The sequence below is a fragment of the Hippoglossus stenolepis genome, chromosome 19 (genome assembly GCF_022539355.2).
Source record: "Hippoglossus stenolepis isolate QCI-W04-F060 chromosome 19, HSTE1.2, whole genome shotgun sequence".
Taxonomy (NCBI): Eukaryota; Metazoa; Chordata; class Actinopteri; order Pleuronectiformes; family Pleuronectidae; genus Hippoglossus; species Hippoglossus stenolepis.
The window spans coordinates 13,117,388-13,138,323 of record NC_061501.1 but is presented as its reverse complement, the minus strand read 5'-3'; the positions used below and the strand labels follow the sequence as shown (position 1 = coordinate 13,138,323).

At 43.6% G+C, this 20,936-nt stretch overlaps 1 protein-coding gene across 1 annotated transcript in view; it reads left to right on the top strand.

Moving 5' to 3' along the window:
- Positions 1–7,044: 7,044 nt before the first annotated feature.
- Positions 7,045–20,936, top strand: part of LOC118098464 (xin actin-binding repeat-containing protein 1) — a 72,516-nt gene continuing 58,624 nt past the window's right edge. Inside the window, exon 1 of the mRNA XM_047337930.1 lies at positions 7,045–7,253. Coding sequence (XP_047193886.1) covers positions 7,045–7,253 — 209 coding nt within the window. The remainder of the gene's footprint in view (positions 7,254–20,936) is intronic.

The following is a 20,936-nucleotide window of genomic DNA, read 5'->3' as shown; positions in this document are numbered from 1 at the left end:
GCCAATGTCAATACAGGTGCTTGACGGGGAATATTTGGAGAGAGGTTTCATAGAAGCTGTGTACATAGAGCTATGCTAATTGTCTCCTGCTTTTCTCACTAGCCTGTGGAGCCCGAGGGCGTCAGCCACCGAGGCAAAACAAGAACATCAGGCTGAATGACAGCGGCCCCATTATCACTCTAATCAGGCTCCGAGTGTTTCTGTTCTCACATTAGAGCTGTTTTCAGACATGAACTCTGGAAAATGAGTTTGCCTTTCACATATGAAGAACACAGCGGGAGACTGTCCGAGTCAGACGTGTTCACAACAACAGGAAAATCTCCAGAACATTCAGGACAGGGGCGGCGACTGGGTTGAGCAGGACAAGACGAATACATCAAGGAAACATTTGTTTGTTGTTCATCACACATCGACACTCTTTGGGCGTCAACGTGTATGAAACCTGTATCCTGAGATATTTGTATTCTTTTAGTTTTTGTTTCACTTTTGCGTCAGTCTCATAATAGAATCAACTCCGACACGCCCACTCCCTCACTGTGAATTTTACTTCTGTTTTCTCACATGGGCTCAGTGGGACATTTTTTATACGTTTTACTTGGGGGCTGATGGGAAAAGTTTCCAAAAATGTCCAAATCAATTGACTGCAACATTTGCAATCTCACATCCTGCCCCTCTGGAAAACCTGAGGAAAATGTCTAGACTTCACTTCCATGTCTGAATGTAGCTTAAGAAATGTTTTTAAAGTTTAAAAGTTACATGTCCTGATAATAAAACAACACAGTATGCAAGCATATTGATTTACTTGGTTTCAGTCATCTGTTTTGGAGGGGGTAGTTTCACTAGAGCCATAAATTAGCATTTTAACAGCAGTGAACGAGCGACAACAATGAGCATTTTAGATCACAGAGATCATTGCTTTATGGATTCTTCAATCTGAGGGGTCCCCACATGATTAAGGAGAAGGTTTTCCAAAATACAGTGCCTTTATTTTGAAAAAGATTCCTCACCTAAAAAGGAGAATCCACTCTTAAACTACTTAGAACACACTTAGCTTTAAGAGGGCAAGGAGATGAAATAAAAAGGGTTCAGCAAATACACAAGTGAGCAAGCAAACAAACATTCAAAGGCATTATCTGCATCGTGAATCTTTGTTGTCATATCTGATCAGGCGACACGCGCCCTGTGTGTGTAATGACACTGTCTCTGGATTTGTTTTAGTTTTTCTCGTGTGCACAGTGTGTGATGCAGCAGGTGAGGGTGTGTGGTTTGGAAACGCTCCAGTGTGAGCACCGGGAGTCTGTGTGTCCAGACAGACTCCACCCGATTAGCTTCCCTGTCGCCCTGGAACTCTGCAAGACACAACAATGAAGCGTCCACGGCCCCCGAGGACGAGAGTCACATGGGCACCAGCAGCAGTCACAGCCATTACTGGAGTATTTTGCTCTTTCTGCAAAAAAAAAAAAATAAAAAGGAGAAAAAAAACTAAATCCTGAAAAATCAGCAACATTAACAATTAGCCCTCTGTTTGACAAGTCCCCGGGAGCCTGGAGACATTCTTGCACTGCCGCTTCTGTGATTTGCTTCTGAGGGAAACCTAATTATAGCAGCAGCATTGGAAAACATCAGATCACTGACACAGGTTCAACAATGTTGTTCCGAGTGACAGACATTATGAAGCTCTTAAATTTGTGTGACTTAAAACCTCGCCATGAGTTTTGCATTGTATTTAATTTTTTTTTCCCTTTGATGAAGTGTCCGTCGTGTAGTTCACTCGAGATAAACAGGAAATGTCTTGGTGGTGGACCTCATACTTTTCATGTCGCCTTTTAAGTCCTGTGTCGGGCTCGTCAGTTCCCTCTTTGATAAACAAGGAAAAGTTCCGGGGAACAGTGCAACTCACACATGTTAACCTCTCTTCCAAGAAAAAGAGCTGTGTGTGTGTGTGTGTGTGTGTGTGTGTGTGTGTGTGTGTGTGTGTGTGTGTGTGTGTGTGTGTGTGTGTAATGGGGGGTTGGGAGCCCCAGTGCCAAAGCCACTGTGAATCAGGCCTGAATACATTAGGCCACTCTCTTTAAAAGTGTGCCAAAGAGTTCATGGTGGAAGACGCCCCTCCAAAAGCACAATAATGGGCTTCAATGCTTTCCATCTGCGAAAAGGGAGAAAGGCCTGTGGCTGCACGTGCTGTGTGGAGCGGGCTCAACAACATATCAATTCATGGCTAAACTCATCCTAAGGTGAAGACTATGGGCTGTGGGGTGAAACGCCAATGGCTACATCCACACTTAAACGGAGAAGTTTGGAAAAGCCCTGTTTCAGGTTGAAAACTCCGGGGTTTGCGTTTTAGTCTGAACGGGCAGCTACTGAGATGTTTGGAAACAATGACGTAGACACTCGTAACTAATTGGGTCTTTTCAGTTATGAAGTAGCCTTTGCCGATTCGTCAGGCTCGTATCACATGACCAGAAAAACAAGGTATTATTCGAGCATGTAAAATCGGCACACGGATGCCCAGTGTAAATGAGTGGCCATGTGATATGTGGTTTCAGGCATGTTAGCATGGACGGGGATAAAAACTGATCTCTGTCCACATGATTTACAACGCTCATGTGGACAGGGATTGTTTTAGTTTGTACACATGGTATTAAGGATGTAGCAAAAGCAATTTACACATGTACATGACTCAAACAAAGCATTCGCAGCACGAGATTGTCAGCCGAGATTTAAGCTTGTCTAGAAAGTAGGAATTCGCAACCGCGCTCGTGTTGGCAGAAGCCGAAGAAGAAGCAGTTGTCCCCCGCAGGAGCGACACAGCAGATGAGACGGTCTGATGTTGTTGTTGTGGTGGTCAGAGCGGGGCAGACGGACACAACAGGGCTCGGGGGGGGAGCTGATTGATGGCTCCAGCTGTCCCAGAGGAGAGGAACACAGGCCGACAGCTGGTCACCTGTAGCCCCAGACATGACTGTGATATAGAGGCACACGGCATTGTGTTTCACTGCAGAGGGCAGCCAGTGCAATGGCGAGTTCAGGCCCGGCGTCCAGCACGGTGACGAAAACAAGCGGCGGCGCTACGGGGGATGAGACTTGAGGAATAAAGGAGCACTTGAGGAAATAGATTTAGCCGAGGAAAGTGTGCAAGGGGCTAATTTAATGGATTCTGAGCAGAAAGAGCAATTCAACACGTGTTTTTTCTTAATAAGATTAAACCCATAAGCAGAAAACAACTCAGTTATCTTTTATTCCTCAGTACAATCCACTAAATCATACTGTTTTGACGTAGTTTGCTAGATTACTCGGACATGACTACATCGAGAGTAATTGTTGTTTTGACGCAAGTTACACGACGGGGAGAGAGAGACGAGAAGAAAGGAGAACAGAGGAGATGAGCTCACTCAGGCACAAGGATTAATCCAGAAACAGGCAAAGGAAGAAAAAAAAACACACACCCTCCCCCCCTCTCCCGCAGCTGGTCGGCCAATCAGCACGCAGAGGAGCTGGTTTACTTGGAGACCAAAGAATCTGTGTGTAGTGATGTGACATCATCAGCTGGCCATTAAAGGAGAGGTCACCTTTTTCTTTTCTCCGCCGCTCCTCCACATTTGATTATGACTGATGTAATGCAACGCCCAAGAATCTCTGAGGAACAAAAGGCTCTCTATCTTTCCCTTTGGTCCTTATATAGATTGTTTACATACCATCATATTTTCCCATTCTTCCCCCTTTTCTCATCTCGGTGAAGTAACGTAAGCCAGTTGTTTGTCTCTGAGACAGGCACGATTCATAAACTCAGCCACTTGCCCCTGCTGTTTCCCTTTGTCGCTGCAACGCCGAGACAAGACATGTTTGGTTTTCAATGCCTCCATTCATTCACAAACAAACAGGCACTATGTTTGGGTTGCCCTCGCCGCATACAGCATGTGTGTGTTTGCTGCCTCTCTGTACTGTGTCTTTAGCTTTAGGGGGAAGAAACGCTGCCAGTTTGTGTTTTTCTTTATTTGGCAGTGTCACAGGCCCGTCTGACTAATGCATTCTGGATCGTCTCTCCCAGGACGTTTGTTCTATGTTTTATTCATTGGTGTGATGTGTTATAGACTCCCCACCCTTATGTAATAGTATTGATTGATTGCCTAATAGACCGTCAAAGGAACGGCTTCACTTGAGGCATCCAGAGGATTAGGGTACCTTGATTTTTATAGATAATTAGATTTTTTTATTTTTTTTAGAGTAACAGTTAGCTTCACTGTCAATTAATCTGCTGATTTGTTTCTCAATTAACATAATAAATGGTTTGGTCTCTAATGCTTTGAACGGCTCTATAACCCAAAGGGATACTATCACATCACAATGAGTAAATTTGATCTCAGTCAAAATCGACTATGTGTAATTTGATTGATTATTTATTATGGGTTTAACATCTTTAAGTAGACACAATACTTGTGAGTATTTGCTTGTTTTCCTAATTTCTTAGGATTTATATATATATATAGTTGACAAATCAAGACTACCTGGAAATTAACATTAATTAGCATTTTTTATTAAATATGTCAATTGTTGGTGGCAGCCTCAGAGAAAGACATGAGCAAAACCCTGAGATAACAGAGAATCTGTAAACAGGTGAAGTTTGACATCAATATTATCATGAACATAAAGTTGTGTTTATTTACTTATTGACTAGGAAATCAGGGAAACGTATCAGTTTATGTGGTTTACTCCCATGTCATCCCCCACTTTCTGCTGATAGGCTGTAAATCGGTGCGATATCGACAAACAGCATCTCTCGCCTCGCAAAACACAATTTTCACAGGAAGCCATTTTACACAACAGAGATTGAAGAAAAAAAAAAAAAAGAGGTGTGCAAATCTGGTGCTGAAAGGGTTAATGATGAGTGACACGGGTATTAGTGCAGGGGTCCCCGGCTCGGAGCACATTGCCCGTCCAATCACATCACTCACCAATACTCTGGCCCATTTTTCACATGACTGAGCTAAACCTCACTTCCACCCCGGACCCTGCAATCGGCCCACAGCTCGGCCACTTCATCACGGAGACGCTGCGATCATTTCGGACCTCTAAGCTGCCATCACACCCACCCCCCCTCCTCAATTGCTGTGAAACTACTGTCGGTGCACGGGCAGCAGTGTTGTTGGGACACATGTCTTACAGAATTTACAGCTCTCCATGGCTCCCTGCATTGCCCAGAAATCAATACGTGGCAACCTGTGCTTTATGGCTACATAACAGTTCTAAAAGATGTAGTGCGGGAGTGCACGCAGAGATATTAGCTCCGTTAAGAGCCAGACAACAAAAGCGAAACCCCTCATCAGCTTATTTTCCTGTGACTGCAGTACTTCCTCACTGAAATGTTTACATGCAGCCCATGTGCTTTCAAAGAAAAGACAGCACAGGAAGCGTTCTGCTGCAAGCGACTCCTCTGATACTGATAAAATGAAGTGGCACACATGCTATAATTTGACATTGACGCATTCAAATCTGGTGTAAAATCGTATAAAACTGTAAAACTCCACCCTTGGGTAAGTTTTTAGCTGATTTATTGCAGCCAAACGTGTCATTAGTACATCTCACCAGTAATTATTTCCCTTTGCCTGCTCTCAATCGTACAATTTTACGCATCAGTGACTTCACAGACACCGACTGGCTCCCACCAAATATTGCAAAGCCGTTTTTGTGCAAGAGAAGTCGAGAATTTGCGTAAATGCAATGGAAGTCCCTCGCCACGTCACACTCTCACTGACACAAGGAGAAGGAAACCAACACGCTGCCAAGTTTCCCGTCACAAACCGAGCACTTCCTCCTTTTCTTTCGTTGTCATTGTCCGTGTGACCATTTCAAAGCGTACAGCACATCACAGCGACAAAACTGCTGCTTCTGGGAAAAAACCTTGTCAGGTTCATTGACATTTCTGATCAAGTTGTTTGGAGGAATTACAGGAAACAGTCAAGTGTCAACAGCTCAGTCGCTGCCATAGTAAAACAGAAACTTAAGAGAGTTGATAAGAAAAATAATAGTAACACAAAAACCACGATTTCATTAACAAGTCACTCACCACTTCCAAATAGGCTTCTCTGTCTTTTTGTATTTTAACTGTGTGCATATGCCATTAGTGTCATAAACATGTTGAGTGAAAAGTAGATTTTTAAGGCTATATCAAGTTTTCAGTGAGAGCAAATCAGCTTTCAGGCTACAGCTTATTCAGCAACTCTTAATTAGTTAAATGAACTAATGTTGAAGAGCTAGTTTGACATTTGAGGAAATACACTTATTACCTTTCTTTCCATCTGTTAGATGAGAAGATTAACGCCAATATCAAGTCTGTGCAAATATGAAGCCCACAAAGGTCACTGTCGTCCCAATGTACACATCACCTGCTACCGACTCCTCCAAAACTCAACTGAACTATATGTTGTTTTCTGAATTCATGCACAAACCTAAAGTGCGAAATTCACTGCTCCTGGCCTACCCCTGACTACGCTATATAGCTACCAGTCTCTCTTTATGCTAAACTACTGCCTAAACTGGCTGTATCTATTCAATGGGTTTTTTTTATTTGAGATTATGGAGTAGGCTACATATCCCCAAAAACCATTTATTAAATTTTGTTTTGAAAGTGGATAAAATAAAAAGTAAATAAAAAGCAACAAAAAGCTTACAACTTGGATGCAAAGTAGATTATTTAGGCTTTATTGATGTCACTTGGGTTTTTGCAGTGAGAGGGTTATAAGAAAATCCTCTCATGTCCGTGCACTAAATGTGAAGCCTGCTTAATTTAGCTAGCTATAGCTAGTTTTGTATAGCCTATTGGGTACTGCCGTATACAAAACCAACTAACTCCCATAAAGCTCAACATTTAGTTACATCTTGTTTGTTGAATCAAACCAAACAGTCAAACCAAGTCCAGTTACTTGTGTTCATGCACACACACACTGTTCATCAGAACTGTTCTGTACTGCAGTTATTTAACTAAATACCATATTTTGGCGCTGCAGTGTTTGATGGTCGTCAAACAAAATCACCACGTAACGTCTAATGGACGATGGAGGACTCTACGACGCTGGTAATGGGGGAACAGCGGGGGAGGAGCAGGTGGGGGCTGCTGGGGGACGAGCAGTCGCTGAGGCTCGGAGAATCAGCATCACAGCATGCTGCTGTTACCACGGCTACAGTGACATGTGGGCCAACTGCAGGTGCCGGGCCGACAACAGTGAGGCCCAATTAGAGACCCTGGGGGAGGAAAGGTAATGAAATCCAGCCCCGGACTGACGTGGGTTAACAAAATAAGTCCACCATCTTTTAGTGTTCACAAAAAAAGACGGCCGGGCGGATGTCACAGCAAGAGAAGTTCTCACAGACCCCTGGAGACAGTCGTTCAAATTTATTGACTGACTGTCTGGGAAGTCAATCGGTCTTATTGGTGCAGTGTTACGTAAGAATTTAAGATTTAATTTAATCAGTCGTCCCTAATTTGATTGCTTTACAACCCTTTCCTATCCTCTCTTTCTTTTTCTTTCACCGTCAGTCCATTCTAGTTTTTCCACCTCTGTCTCTCACACTCTGACCACACAATACACACACCCATGCACACAGACTCCAGCCTCGACCTCCGGGCTGGCCAGCGCAGGATGGCCTCAGAATGTGAGAAAGGGACAAGTAGCAGTGTTTACCGAGCACTACTGTCCACACATCCGTTCCCACAATGGCCCCATTGAGGGTGGGCCCAGGTTAAAGCCTATTTAAAAGGCTTGTTTAACACTGAGAAGAGGGGCCGCATACCCGAACTGCAGGGAAGAGGAGGAAGGGGGGAGGGAGTGGGATTCACAGCAGGGTCCTCACCCTCCAACCCAGCTTTTTCTTCAAAGCTGCTCTGGTGTTGTGCCGACACTTCACTTTATCTTTTTCTCTCACAGCACTTCAGCTTTTTCCTTTCCTTGTCGTGTCATATCGTACATGTGTGAAAGTATGTGGACGTGGGCAGAGGCAGGGGCCAACATCAAGGGAGAGGAGGGAGAAAACGTGTGGGAGTAGTAAAAGTAGGTAGTTTTTAGGAGGGAAAAAGCAGGGCGGATGGGCAGAGGGGAGGAAAGAGTAGAGGACAGCGAGGGAATATTTTCCCCTTCACCCTCCCTCTTTCCCGCCTTTCTCTTCTCCTCATGTGAAGGACAAGCCTGGCGGGACTGTGGTCTGGCCCAGTGATTGTGTACGGCGCCTTGCAGTGCCTCACACAGGAACCCCATTAATCACCGGAGCAAGTCTCTCACTCCTGGACACAAAGACCCCACACGCTGACTACACTGCATACACTTGCACATGCAAACACACAAACACAAGGCATACTTGCCTATCTGCCTGTGCACGTGAGAGAGGGAGGAGGAGATTCCTGAGCATATTCACAGAAGTGCACGCAATTATTTCTAAAATGTTTTGCGCTCTACAGAGGAAGCTGAGAAAGGAATGCCAAATAGTTTGGACTCACACCAAGAGAGCCGTCTTGAATTGGTTTAGTATTTAGTCATGGAGGGAATTAGGTACTGAAATGCAACACAGAATGCTTATGTTCTTACTCATGGTGCAAAATCTAATGTCTGATTAGACTAAGTAAACACACATATAGCAAAAAAAAATGACTGTTGTCGTCCCGAGGAATTAGAAATCGGTGCAAAGACGTGCAGGAGATACACATATTATCCCACAAGTCAAGCAGGCAATGTTTTCCAGGTCATTTGGTGGAGAAATCCCTGCAGCATTTCTATTTCCATCGGCTGCCTTGAGCGCGAGTCCATGTGTGCACAGTCCGTCTATAGTAGGAGATGAGGAAAGGACACTGCTGAGGTCATCCCCTATATTAAGATACAGGCTCCTCTTACCCCCAACATGCACAAGCAAAAAAATACATCAGCCTTAACACTCCCTCATGCAGTTGGTCACTGGGGGAGGTGACAAGGCTATTAATAACATTTGCAACAGGAAAATATCGTGTATTATTCTTATTGTTATTATTTTTTATTGTTGTCATTATTATTATTATTATAATAATACTTCATGCAAGAAAAAAAAGAACAACATTTTCAAAGGAAAAGTTTATTTCACCTGCGTAAAGAAAGATGATGATGATGCATTTTCAAACAACAAGTTATTCCTCTTTGTAAATTTTAACATGTCTACACAAACAAAATAAAAATAATTCACTCTCTTATCAACAAATCGACACTTTCACTTAACCTAACCGTCCATTAACTACTGTTTGTTTTCCCAATGGCCGCAGACTTTGTTCTTCTTAGCATTAAAATCTGTCATATGTTGGATGAATATTTACACCTGCAAACATGTGGAGTAAAAACAGGAAATTGGATTGATTGATGGTGCAATCTGCAGGTAGAGGAGGAGGAGGAGGGGCAGTAAAATGTGGAGTTGTCTGGCACACGAGGAGACAATCATCTGTGAGGGTATGCGTGCGCGTGTGTGTGTGCACGTTCCTCCTCCACCACTCTGCCTCTCAGACATCCCCCTCTCACACCTAATCCCAGCCCAGCCATTATAATTTACTGCCCCATCGGTAACTAGCCATCGACAGGGAGGAGATGAGAAAGAGACGGGGGGAAAGGCAGGAGCCACAGGCAGGCTGAGGGTCAATGGCTATATTGAGCACATAAACCCCCATGTAATGAGCAATATTTGTGTACCAGGAGGAAGGTTGTCTGGGTGAAATGGAGAGGGACTAGCTCGTCCCGTGCAGAAACAGGACACCATTAGTTGTTGTAATGTTTTTGTGCATAAGTGTGCAAGTAAATAAACTGAAATGAAAGAAAGAGATGCAAATAAACCTTGTCTTTCCTTTTTTCCCCCCCTCGTGTTTATTGTGTATCATTTATTGTGTAATGATTTTGAATGTTTTCTGTCTGACGCCAAATGAGCTGCTGCTTGCTTGTAATAAAGATCTCTGATCTTAATGAGACAAATCTAGATAAGCAAAGATGAAACTGAAAACAACAGCCATACTATAAAGGAGCCATTTGTTTCCTTTATGAACACAGGCGTTAACTGTCACCAGTGGCAGAGTGAATCATTATCCTAATTGTGTGTTATTGCGTAACCAATGTGTTTGTGGTGATGAAGCAGATTAGTTTTTTTTTATCTAAAATCCAGCATGTGGTGAGGTAAATGCAAATGAAGGCTGACACTTCACGGCTAGCTGCCCATCACTGCTGTGAATACTCCCGCCTCGGTTTGAATGGGACCAGATTGAAAACACACAACCGAGTGAATCCAATCAGGGCTGGGAAGCTGACCTCGGCCTGTGTAAACACATTTGATGTTTTCGGAAGGAGTCGGTTGTGTTTTTTTGTTGTTGATGTTCGTGGAAAAGCTGAGGCTTTGTGGAGAGATTATCAGATCCCGCGATGTGTGTCGAGATTTGATGCAAATTGTGGCTACTTTATCATCTCAGCACTAACTGTAGCAGCGTTTCACCCCGTACTCTCATCCCTGGTGGTGAGAGCCCCGCCGGGTGGGGCTCACCGTAAGCCCCTCTCTAAGTGATGGGGCTCAGGAGCGTGGAGTGACAGCATGTGTTTTCACGATGATTAAACGCCGGAGCGAGGAGCCCATCAGTGACCGGGCGTCACACCTCCAGGTGCTGTTAATCATCTAAACAATACACCCCTCCATCTCACACACACACACACACTGGATCCATATCGGCGGGCGATCGGCCGCGAATCTATCAGCTGCGGTATCAGCGTCGCCGGGTCGTTCCCGGTAACGACTGCGATACCGCTGATGACAAGTGTTTGTATGGTGGGAATAGGTGTAAGGCCAATCGAGAGCTGACGAATCCACATCAATGTGCTAATGGGGCCCTGATACTCTAATTAACTAAACTAGTGTGAAATGGCCTCTGTTTATTTATAGCTTCCAGGAGTTATCCGGTTCCTTCAGTGGATCAGGACTGAGTGATTAGAAAGAGAAACACAAAATGTTGATGGAATCTGACACCTCAGCAGCTCAAGAGCGAACATGTGTCAATTTAACCTATATAAGAAAACTAACAAGGGTCTAGCAGTAGCAGGGTGGCAGATGTAATGAATTAAATAAAGGGAGTACAAGCATGAAATGCCTGTAAATCTTTTATAATCTAATTACAAGCAGTTTGGAAATCCTTTGCAAACCATTTATATATGTTGCCGCAACTCGTGTGTAGTGTAGTTACAGCCCGAAATAATCAGCGAAGTAATCATCCATTAAAATCTAACTATAATGTTTTACGAGACATTGTTGGTGTTTCTAGAAGAAGATGTCCTGTGACCCGCGTCCATTCTGCAAAATTCAACAACAGAGGCTTTAGATGAGAGGAGGCATTACAGAATAACATGTTTCCTCTCTGTCTGATTAATGCATCAGTGACAGATGCTGAGGGGATTAGGTCGAGATTAGTATCCTTTCCTCCGAATCTGTTTTCCTCTGTTTGCCACATTGCCTTTCCAATGGTCCTTTTGAAGAAACAAGCAGGATCAGCTTTCCCTGTTTTTCTATTTACTCGGCTGTTATTGTTTTTGTCTTTTTTTGGAGGGTCTTTGTCAAGCATGCCTCGTAGGCTTTTTTTTTTTTTTCACTTTTCGCAAATTGACCTGGGTTACAAATTGAAATGTCAAACTGCTCAGCCAGGTACTGTCAAACAAAAGGCCTTCCTGTGCGGCGCGATCCGTTTCACTTCACTGCTCTGGCTAGCACTCGTGTTTTTTTAAAGCATGACTCATCATCACTTGGCCTTTATTAACCTGGCTCATCAGTCTAGCTCACTGTATCACAGCAAGATACAGGAAGTTAGATTCTTTTTTAAATTCCTGCTGCAGCTGGCAATAGGCTGGGTCGCCTCGGGGCGGGTTCTGGTGCCTGTTCAGCCACCCAGAGATAAAGCTATCAGCAACAAGGCCTGTTCTCCATTGTCGACAAGAACACCCAGACCCTAATGAAGTGTGTGTACGCGACATAAAGGAACCAGGGTGTGTCTCTTTCCTTCTAACCTGAGTAACGCTGGTTCTCTCAGCATCCCCTGGAACTGCATTCACAAGCAGATGTCTGCTGGCAGGGCCTGCCAGATAATGACAAAGGATTAAATCGCCTGATTCCCACACCACCAGCCCACTGTGTTTGTCTACCCTCTTTAGCCACAATTTATGGGCTCTGCAGAGCTGCGATAGATCGACTACAGGAGTATAAGCCTCAGAGGAATAAAGAGGGGCGCTAATCGGTGAGGAATAATTCCAATTCAGGGCAGTGATTTGGGATTAATAAAAATGCAAATTGACAGAGATGTGATGGAATGATTTCAACCGCTGATGACATGTCGGGGTAGAGAGCCGACATGTTCAGCTGATACATACAATTTGTTTTATCGTTCATTATCACAGCTTTGTATTTTATGTAAAAAAACAAGCTTGGGAAATGTGGTTGTTAATTTTATTGCCAAAAATGTGATAAGAAAGATAAGAAGATTATTACCAATCCTATAGAGAGGAATAATAAATAGCGAACACAAATAGCCTGTTAGCTTAGCATAACAGAAATTTATATATAATAGAGGATTAAGATATATTTAAAGTCAGTTGCCCGGTAGCTTAGCATAGCATAAATATATATATCTTATAGAGGATTCATTTATGGTTAAAGTCAGATAGCTTAGCATAGCACAAATGGAAGCAGCATGGCTCCAAAGTCTATCTAATACAAAAAAAAAGAAGTGCATTTGTAATGATGACGAGTTTCCACTTTCTTTCATTCATTGTCAGAATAAAGGAGCATTTAGATCCATCTCAGCTTGTCCTGGGAATATTTTGGCTGCTGCTGTGTTTCACTCTCTGAATTTGTCTTTGCTCAATCGGATCATATTAGAGAGCAAACTGAAATGAAAAGTTAACACTTGAGTGGATCAGAATGACTCTAAAACAAGTCAAGTTAAAAATAAATAAGCCATCTTTGCCAGACAAACCTAAAAGTGGCTAAAATAAACAGATCAAACCCTGGCACGTGTTGAGAACCAGCAATTTCAAATCAAAACACAAGACGTTTCTGTTTAATTTGCAAAATACAGAGGTAATTTCGTCTGAACACAGGGACACTTTGGATCCACACTGCTTATTTCCAGGGGATGATTTGTGCACCAAACCTGGCAGACTATCATTTGTGTGTTTTAATGCGGAGTCCGACTGACTCCTGCAGTTTTGCGGATCACCCAAAATAACCGTGTGTTTGTCATTTAGGGATAATGTAGCTCGCTTGGCAAAAGGAGAGCAGGGCAGCAAGGCAACAATTAGAGAAGTGTTCTCCCCGGCTGGCGAACAGGAGACGAGGGGAGGCCACTATGTTCATCTGGTCAAGTTTGCTCCGCCGCAGGATAATAATCAAGTGGCGAACTGTCTCGCTGTGAAGGAGCCACCAGCCAGGGAGTTGAAAGCAGGACACACATTCCCACTTAACCTCAGCCTCTTTATTCAGTGATGGGAAATGTAGTGTGGAATGTGAGTCTTTTCTGTCTTGATGTAGATTTCTATTCATAATCTCCCAACACACACACACAGGCAACACTTTCCACCACAGTGTATGCGACGAGGAAAGTATCCCGACAATCCCTTTCTTTGTTTGGAGTAAACTGCAGTGCTCACCTGTGACTGCAGTGGCATTGGCTGCTGTCCAGAGGTAGGTGTGTTGGTGTGTGTGTGTGCGTGTGTGTGTGTGGGTCCGTGCATGTGCGACTAAGCGTACAAAAGACAGAGAGAGAGGGCCAGTCAGGCGCCTGTGCGTTGGTTTGCCTGTTTCCACACAGTCTGGGCCCCAGAGGAGGATTTGCAGGCCAGATAGGATTAGGCTCCCTCTCTTTACACAACAGTGATGGGGATAAGGAGTCCGCAGAGCTCAGGAGCACTCCAAAGCCCCATTAATACACAGCAGCAGAACGCGCACAGATGAGTACCTTAACCAGCTGAGCCCACTCTGTCCATGTTTGGTTATCAATGCTCTGCTGCTCTGCCACTGGTCAATTACGCCTACAACCAGCAATGCCCAGTGGAAAATTCAGTGAATGCACCAATTATCAGGGACATCTTCCTGCTACTGTGCTGCGGCCGCTTTTGATTAGGCCCCTTTTAGCTCACTCAAAGCCTAAAAATCCTTCAGTGACTTTAATCCCGGTTCTCGTATAATCATAGCACTTAATAACACTGGGTGCATTGATATAATTATTGTGTGGCAACCTGCAATATACACAACAGCATGCCTGACAGTATCACCTGTTATACTGTGTCTGCGCACCAGGAAAGTTTCCGTTCCAGTACTGTCATTAGTTTCAATTCTCATACTATTAAGTAGAATGGCCCTCAGTAGAGCTCACACCTCCACCCAGGCCCAACAGCCTCCTTAAAATCAATCAGGCTGCACCACATTGCACACACTCATAGATATTAGTTCCCTAAATATCACCAGATTTTTTACATGAAGACAATATTCCTTGAGAATTTGGTGAAATTGTCCCAAAACTCTCGGAAGTGATAGAACATTCCTGGATCCACCCAGTTGTCCCGATCCATAGCCACATTTAATGTCTTCTTTCTTTGTCCGTGTCCAATCCTGACAACCAACCAAACAACCAACCAGCCAAACAACCAACCAACCCACCAACTGACCAACGGAACAACCAAACAACCGACACGTGCTCCAGTGGGTAGATTGAAACCAGTTTCAGTTCTGTATATGAAGCCGACTGAAGCAGATTATGTAAGTGAGCGGTGCTCGTGCCCTGCTCGGGTTCAAAGAAACCCTAATCACATTAAGACAAGCCACTTGTGGCTGAGTTCATTCTCACTGCAAACTCTCCCTGAGCTCAGATCAGACGTCTCGAGCCTTTTAGACGAGACAGAATCAGTAGCACCTCATCAGAGAGTCTGTCCGCTCCACTTTGATCCCCCTTCATCACCTCCATCAAGTCTTCCTGGTACAGGAGGCATAAAGAACATCACTTATTTCACCATTAGTTCTAGATGTACTCATTTTTAAGTGGCCAGTTGACAAGGTGTGCTTTCAGCTTCCTCTTTATCTCTGTCATCAGAGCTTCGACATCATCATTCATGTCTCAACCTAAAGTCTCTTTTGCTCATCTCCTTCATTTGCGACCTCCTGCAGATTGTATTGATCTCCTCACAATCGGCCAGCTACAGTCCTACAGCACTTCAGTTAAAAGAGGGCAGTGGCCTATTTCTGGATATTGCTGTAAATTTGAAAATTTTAATTATTTTGAATTTGAATAAAAAAAAAAAATTAAGTATAGTTTGAGCAAACATTTTATATTAGAAGTCATTGAACGGTTCATACTTAACCGTTATTTATGTAATTCAGTTGATCTATCATGTCACAGATACCTGGATTTAACAGGTCATGTCTAGGCTTGATAGCTCAGAAGATTTCAAGAGTTCAATTGCAACAATTTATTTGCGCATCCCATGAAAACGTTTTAAAACTCTCACGTTCTACAGTATCAGTGCAAGTAGGGGACAGTTATTGCTATAATCAATTTCTGTTTCACGCTATATACTTTCTGTCCAAAGGGCAAACTGTTTCCTTGGTGTTGGACCTAAATCAGAATATGTGAAGAATTTTCCAAATAAAGTATGAAAATAATTCCAAGAGATGTTGAGCTGGGATTAAACTAATCACTTTACGATGTAGTTTCACCGTAAATGATTTGAATGATCCACAATTATTGCTAAAAGGTCCCTCAACTGCCTCGACGCGACCAACAAATGGGCTCCATTTGTCTGACGCTAAATCCAAAATTTCATGCCACCAAATGACTCTGTGGCTGCAGAGTGCTGATGCACTGTCTTCTCATTGATTCAAAGGTGAGGAGGCTGACAGGCAGCCCAGTTGCGCAGCACTCTGCTGAGATTACTGTTGCTTCCCCAGACTCTTCTGGGTTTAAGATTAGAAAAAAAAAATAACCGACTGTGGAAAGTGAGGACATTATTAACCGAGCTGGTGGTACAAAGATGAGCTCGGGGCTTAATTTCACCACCTCCTAAGTCTCCATCAGTGTGTTGAAAGCTGATTAGCAAAACCTCAGGATCCAAAAAGGCAAAGAAAGGGTGTGCGACTGCGACGGCAACCCATGAAAGTGGAGGAAGGTCATAAAGAATCCTGTTTCCGACACCGCAGACCACGTCTCGCTTTAAAAAAATTTTTTTTACAGGGTCTCTGCCATGGAGGGTCAGGGGGTCTCGAGAGCAGCTTTGTGTCTGAGCGGGGTCAGATCCCAGTCAAGAACATTTACAGACAGAAATATATCATGTCAGAACCACGGGTTGCGACAGAGCCCGAAAAGGGAGAGCTCATTAAAACTCGCAGCTGCGGAGGTATGGAGGGATGAATAAGCAGACGAAATGAAAAGACTTCTCTCTGTCTGTTCAGCTCTGTGTGTGCAGACCTGTAGATGGAGGAGGGAGGGGAGGGAGGGAGAGAGGGGGTCAGCTGTATTTAGCAGGAGAGGCTTCCTGTGCGTGGGCCTCATGGCGCCGAGCAGGGTATGGGATTCACAATCCAACTTGCTGTCTCCACAAAACACCCTTCGCTACAAAACACACACACACACACACACACACACACACACACACACACACACACACACACACACACACACACCCTCTGGCACCAATTCTGCTCTCAATTTCCTGCCCGCGATTCTGGCTGCCGGTCAGAGAAAAAGGCGACTTCCTCAACAGTGAAAAGAGCCGAGACAATGATTCACTGCTTACATCACATCTAAATGATCGTGTTTCCTGGTACAAACAGAGGTGGTGTTGAAACTATTGACATGACGGAAATGTGAAACACCCAGCGACTAATTATTACTGTGAAGAGAACGACAAATGAATTAAAGTTTATGTCTTCATTTTCAGATAGGGAGCACAAAATATTAAAACCCCTCTGCAGTTTGCGTTGTCATCTCCTCTGTGACGCCAGGATTATTGACGTCCTCTGTATTATCTGATCCATATGCGATCAATGAAAGGAATTCCCTGAAGGTGCACAAAGCATTTTACAACCAGTGTATGTCAGAGCTCAGACAGAAGGTCTGTGCAAGTTTGGTTTTTTTTGCATTAGATGTAATAGCTTCATGTCTAATTTAAACATATTCAAATGGCCTCGCACTCATGTTTCAATTTGTCATAACAGAAAAGAAGACTAATCACTGCTGTGTTTATTCTCTTACTATCTTTCTAATAGACACTGAATGGATTACTCTCTAGAGATGAATCAATCGTGATTTCAAATACTTCTTAATTATAGTCATATTGTATTTTCACTGACAGGTTTTAAGTGACATAATGGGAATTTTTGCGCTTATAAAATGTAACGAGTTGCATATAATGATGCATAAAACTCAGAGTTCAGAAACATAAATAATAATGAAGGGAAGTCTTAGTTTAATGTGTTAGCATGTAAAGTTCTGCTAGAAACACAGGCACAACTGACGCTGCAGCTGTTAGATCATTAGCCAAAAATATTGTTGGCTTCCTGCTATGTGTGTGTGTCTGTGTGTGTGCGTGTGTGTGAAGGAGCGAAGTCTGAGGATCACCTTTTTTGATGCGATAAGAGAATGTCAGTATTAAATTTCATGGAACTTTGTCCAGTCGTTTCTAGAGTGTGAATACCCGGCCTGAATCATTGGGCCCCTAAGTTTTTTATGTGAAATTGGGTTCGGTTCGGGTTCAATCACGTTGGCTGGGTTATCTCCTCGATGTTCCATGCTGCTCATGCCTGTTATCAGGGAAAACATCGGGCTCAGGTCGGGTTCAGACACAAATAAACAGGATGCCTGTTGGGTTTGGGTCAGGCTTGGGTAATTATCTCTCAGGCCTGGTCACTTTAGACAGAAAATCGCAAAGCCCCTTTTCCACTGGTCAAAAACCCACTAACAGGTATACGTAAAAGAGGTATAATGGTTGCTCAAGGAAAAGTCAGGAAATCACCAAAGTCAGTAGGGTTCATCCTCTGGGGACAAACACAGACCTACATCACTGTCCAAACTGCTGTTGCATCCCCCCAAAAAATACAGATTTAGAAATCAAATTACACAGATTATTTGGAGAGTTACTTTTTGATTGCTTTATTGAGCGAGTTGGCACAGATGTGTTTAATTTAATGCTCCACAGGAGTAGAACCCCAGTGCTCCCCAAACTGTATTTAAATCAGAAATCTATGGTCAAATCTAATACCACGCATAGAACCAAACATTACGTCAAAGCGGCCACAAGGTGCCAAACCTCTAATTCGCTCGACCTGCAGTTCTCATCCATGACAAACAATCAACCTTGTAATTATAAAAACGCGAGAAAAAGCCCACGTCCACATGCTGTAAAACAAACATTTATTCCTTCAGTCTCTTTAACTTTATATCCTGGTGCCGGCCACCTCGCTCCTCACAAAGCAATTCCTAATTCACGAACGTTACAAGACTCCGAGGATGTTCCTAATTACAGGGCACGTGTAAACCAAAGCCCGGTTACCCCTGGAGGGCTAAGAACACAAGGCACATCAGGCTGGAGCCAGTTTTACTGCTGTTGCCAAGGCTGAGGAGAGAAGAGCGTGGAGGAAGTCCTAAATCAATCCCACTCACTGAGGGGCTCACAGTAGGAAAGAGGCTGTCACCAACAGGAGGTGGATCTGTCATGATCAATTACAACACCACAGGGAATTGCCCTAATGAATTTTGAAACCAGCCTTTGTCTCGCTTTGTTTTAATTTTAGGGCTTTTCTGCTCTGATAAACTCTGCACAGTTCATTTCTACATTTATTTAGGACATTTTGTGAAGATGCTATTAAAGGTTATATTAATATAGAGACATTCTTTGAGCCGGACAGATTAGCCACTTAATTACTATTGTATGTAAAGTTGTTAACAACATTGGCTACCTCCGACAAGCAGTGTTTATTTGTTAGTTATTCAGCAATATTTCGCACAAACAGATTACCACAAAACTTGGTGGAGGGATGTGATATCGGTCGGGGAAGAACCCGCAAAAGTTTGGTGAGGATCCAGATCACGAAATCCACATTTTTTGGGGGGATTTTTCAGAAAATAACTCATGAATCTTGATGAAAAAACATCACAAACATGTTGAGGGGAGAAGTATCTATAGGTGTGTGAAATCTGAAGCAGATCCAAATAAAAATCCAAATCTATTGACTTTAAATGTGTTCTCATACGGAGGTCAACCCTGCTTAGTGGCATTCTAGTTTAAATTGTACAATTTATCTCTTAATGTAACGATGCATCTGTGCATAATTCAATCCTTCAACAGCCATGTTTTGCTGATTTTCATACTTACTATAAATGATACTTAACCACTAAACATCTGTTGTATAAACGCAGCGGCTCCATCAGTCACTCTGTCAGCGTTCCTGTTATCAGTCATCAGAGCTATCTGCAGGCACATACACTTTATGATACCATCTCCGACTCTGTTTGAGATGTAATCTGCGCAGAAGGCATCTTTATTCCGCACCACACATGGCTCAGAAGAAGGACAGGGAGACGAACGTGCCGTTTAAACCACAAACGTCTGTGACACGTACGCGCAGACTGCAGTCACTGAAACTGAAACTGCGGGTGAGAGAACAAGTGTTGTGAAAGAATAAATAGGTCAAAAGTAAACATGAGCTCTTTGTCGTTTCTGAAACACACTGTTGCTTCAAATAGAGTCGCTGACACATTGAGAAGAGGAAGACCTGGAAGTGCTAACTGAGGTCAGAGCAGAGCCACGAACACAAACAAACCTTAAAACCAACTTCAACTGCTTTATTTCAATTTTTATACTAAAATTGCATAAAGAATAAACTTTTTGAAAGACTATACAACAGGTTGATGCCAAACTCCATACATTCTGTGCTCATCCGTAACAGGTTGAATCTAAATTATTAACTTCCACGACGATCTCAACAGAATCGACTCCGCTCAGAAAGAACGACCCCCGGTGCCGAGTGCAAGGACGATGTTGGACGTATTGATTCCTGCAGAGAATCACCAGTGTTCGTCTCATATGTAGGTCAGTGAGGCTGCAGACTCACACAAGTGCCGCTTCAGTCAGATATTTAGGTCACACCCCAATTACAGCGAGGCAGAGAGATGAGCTCTGCAGGGGAAATATCTTCATTGAATGCAGCCTGTTCTTTGAATGTTATTTTGTAGTTATTGTGCGACTGAGTCCTGGCAGGGGCTCGGAGCAACAAGCAGCGGCGGCAGCGGCAGCGGAGAGATGACAGCTCGGGTGATTGGGTTTGAAAGTGGACCTGTCTAGCCTCTATGCTAATGCTCTGGCTCCTAGACAGTCTTCTGCTGGCGACGCTCTCCGGCGAGCTCCGACCCTTTTCTTTTGGATGACATCACCGTTCACACAGGCACGTTAACATCATTGGGAGAGCACGTCTGGGAGTCAGAACAGCAACATTACAGCATCAATTTGTGCTGGTTTATGTGCACTTTTATTCCCTTTAACTAGACAGCTTCTCCATCAAATGTGCACATTGTCATCGCTGCGAAAACCTTGTTCACGTCCCCAAAGCAAATCCATAAATCTGTCCTGCATGCCGAAACTCACTGAGAGGTTTTACAAGAGGCACAAGACTGTTGCCAAGCCTATTTTACCTCTGAGGGAGCCCTGGGAGAATAAGCACTCTGAATGTAAAGTCAATACCATCATACACAAGCTCTGCATGTGGTCTGCATCAGATCAGCCCTGGTAGCGAGGGGGCAGGGGGCTCATTTGAAATCCTCTGAATGCACGAAAGAATTGAAGCAGATATGCTGAAGTCTGTAGCGAAAATGATAAGCATGCTCCTGCAGGTGGTGGGGATAAAACAAACTCCAGTGTCTTGAA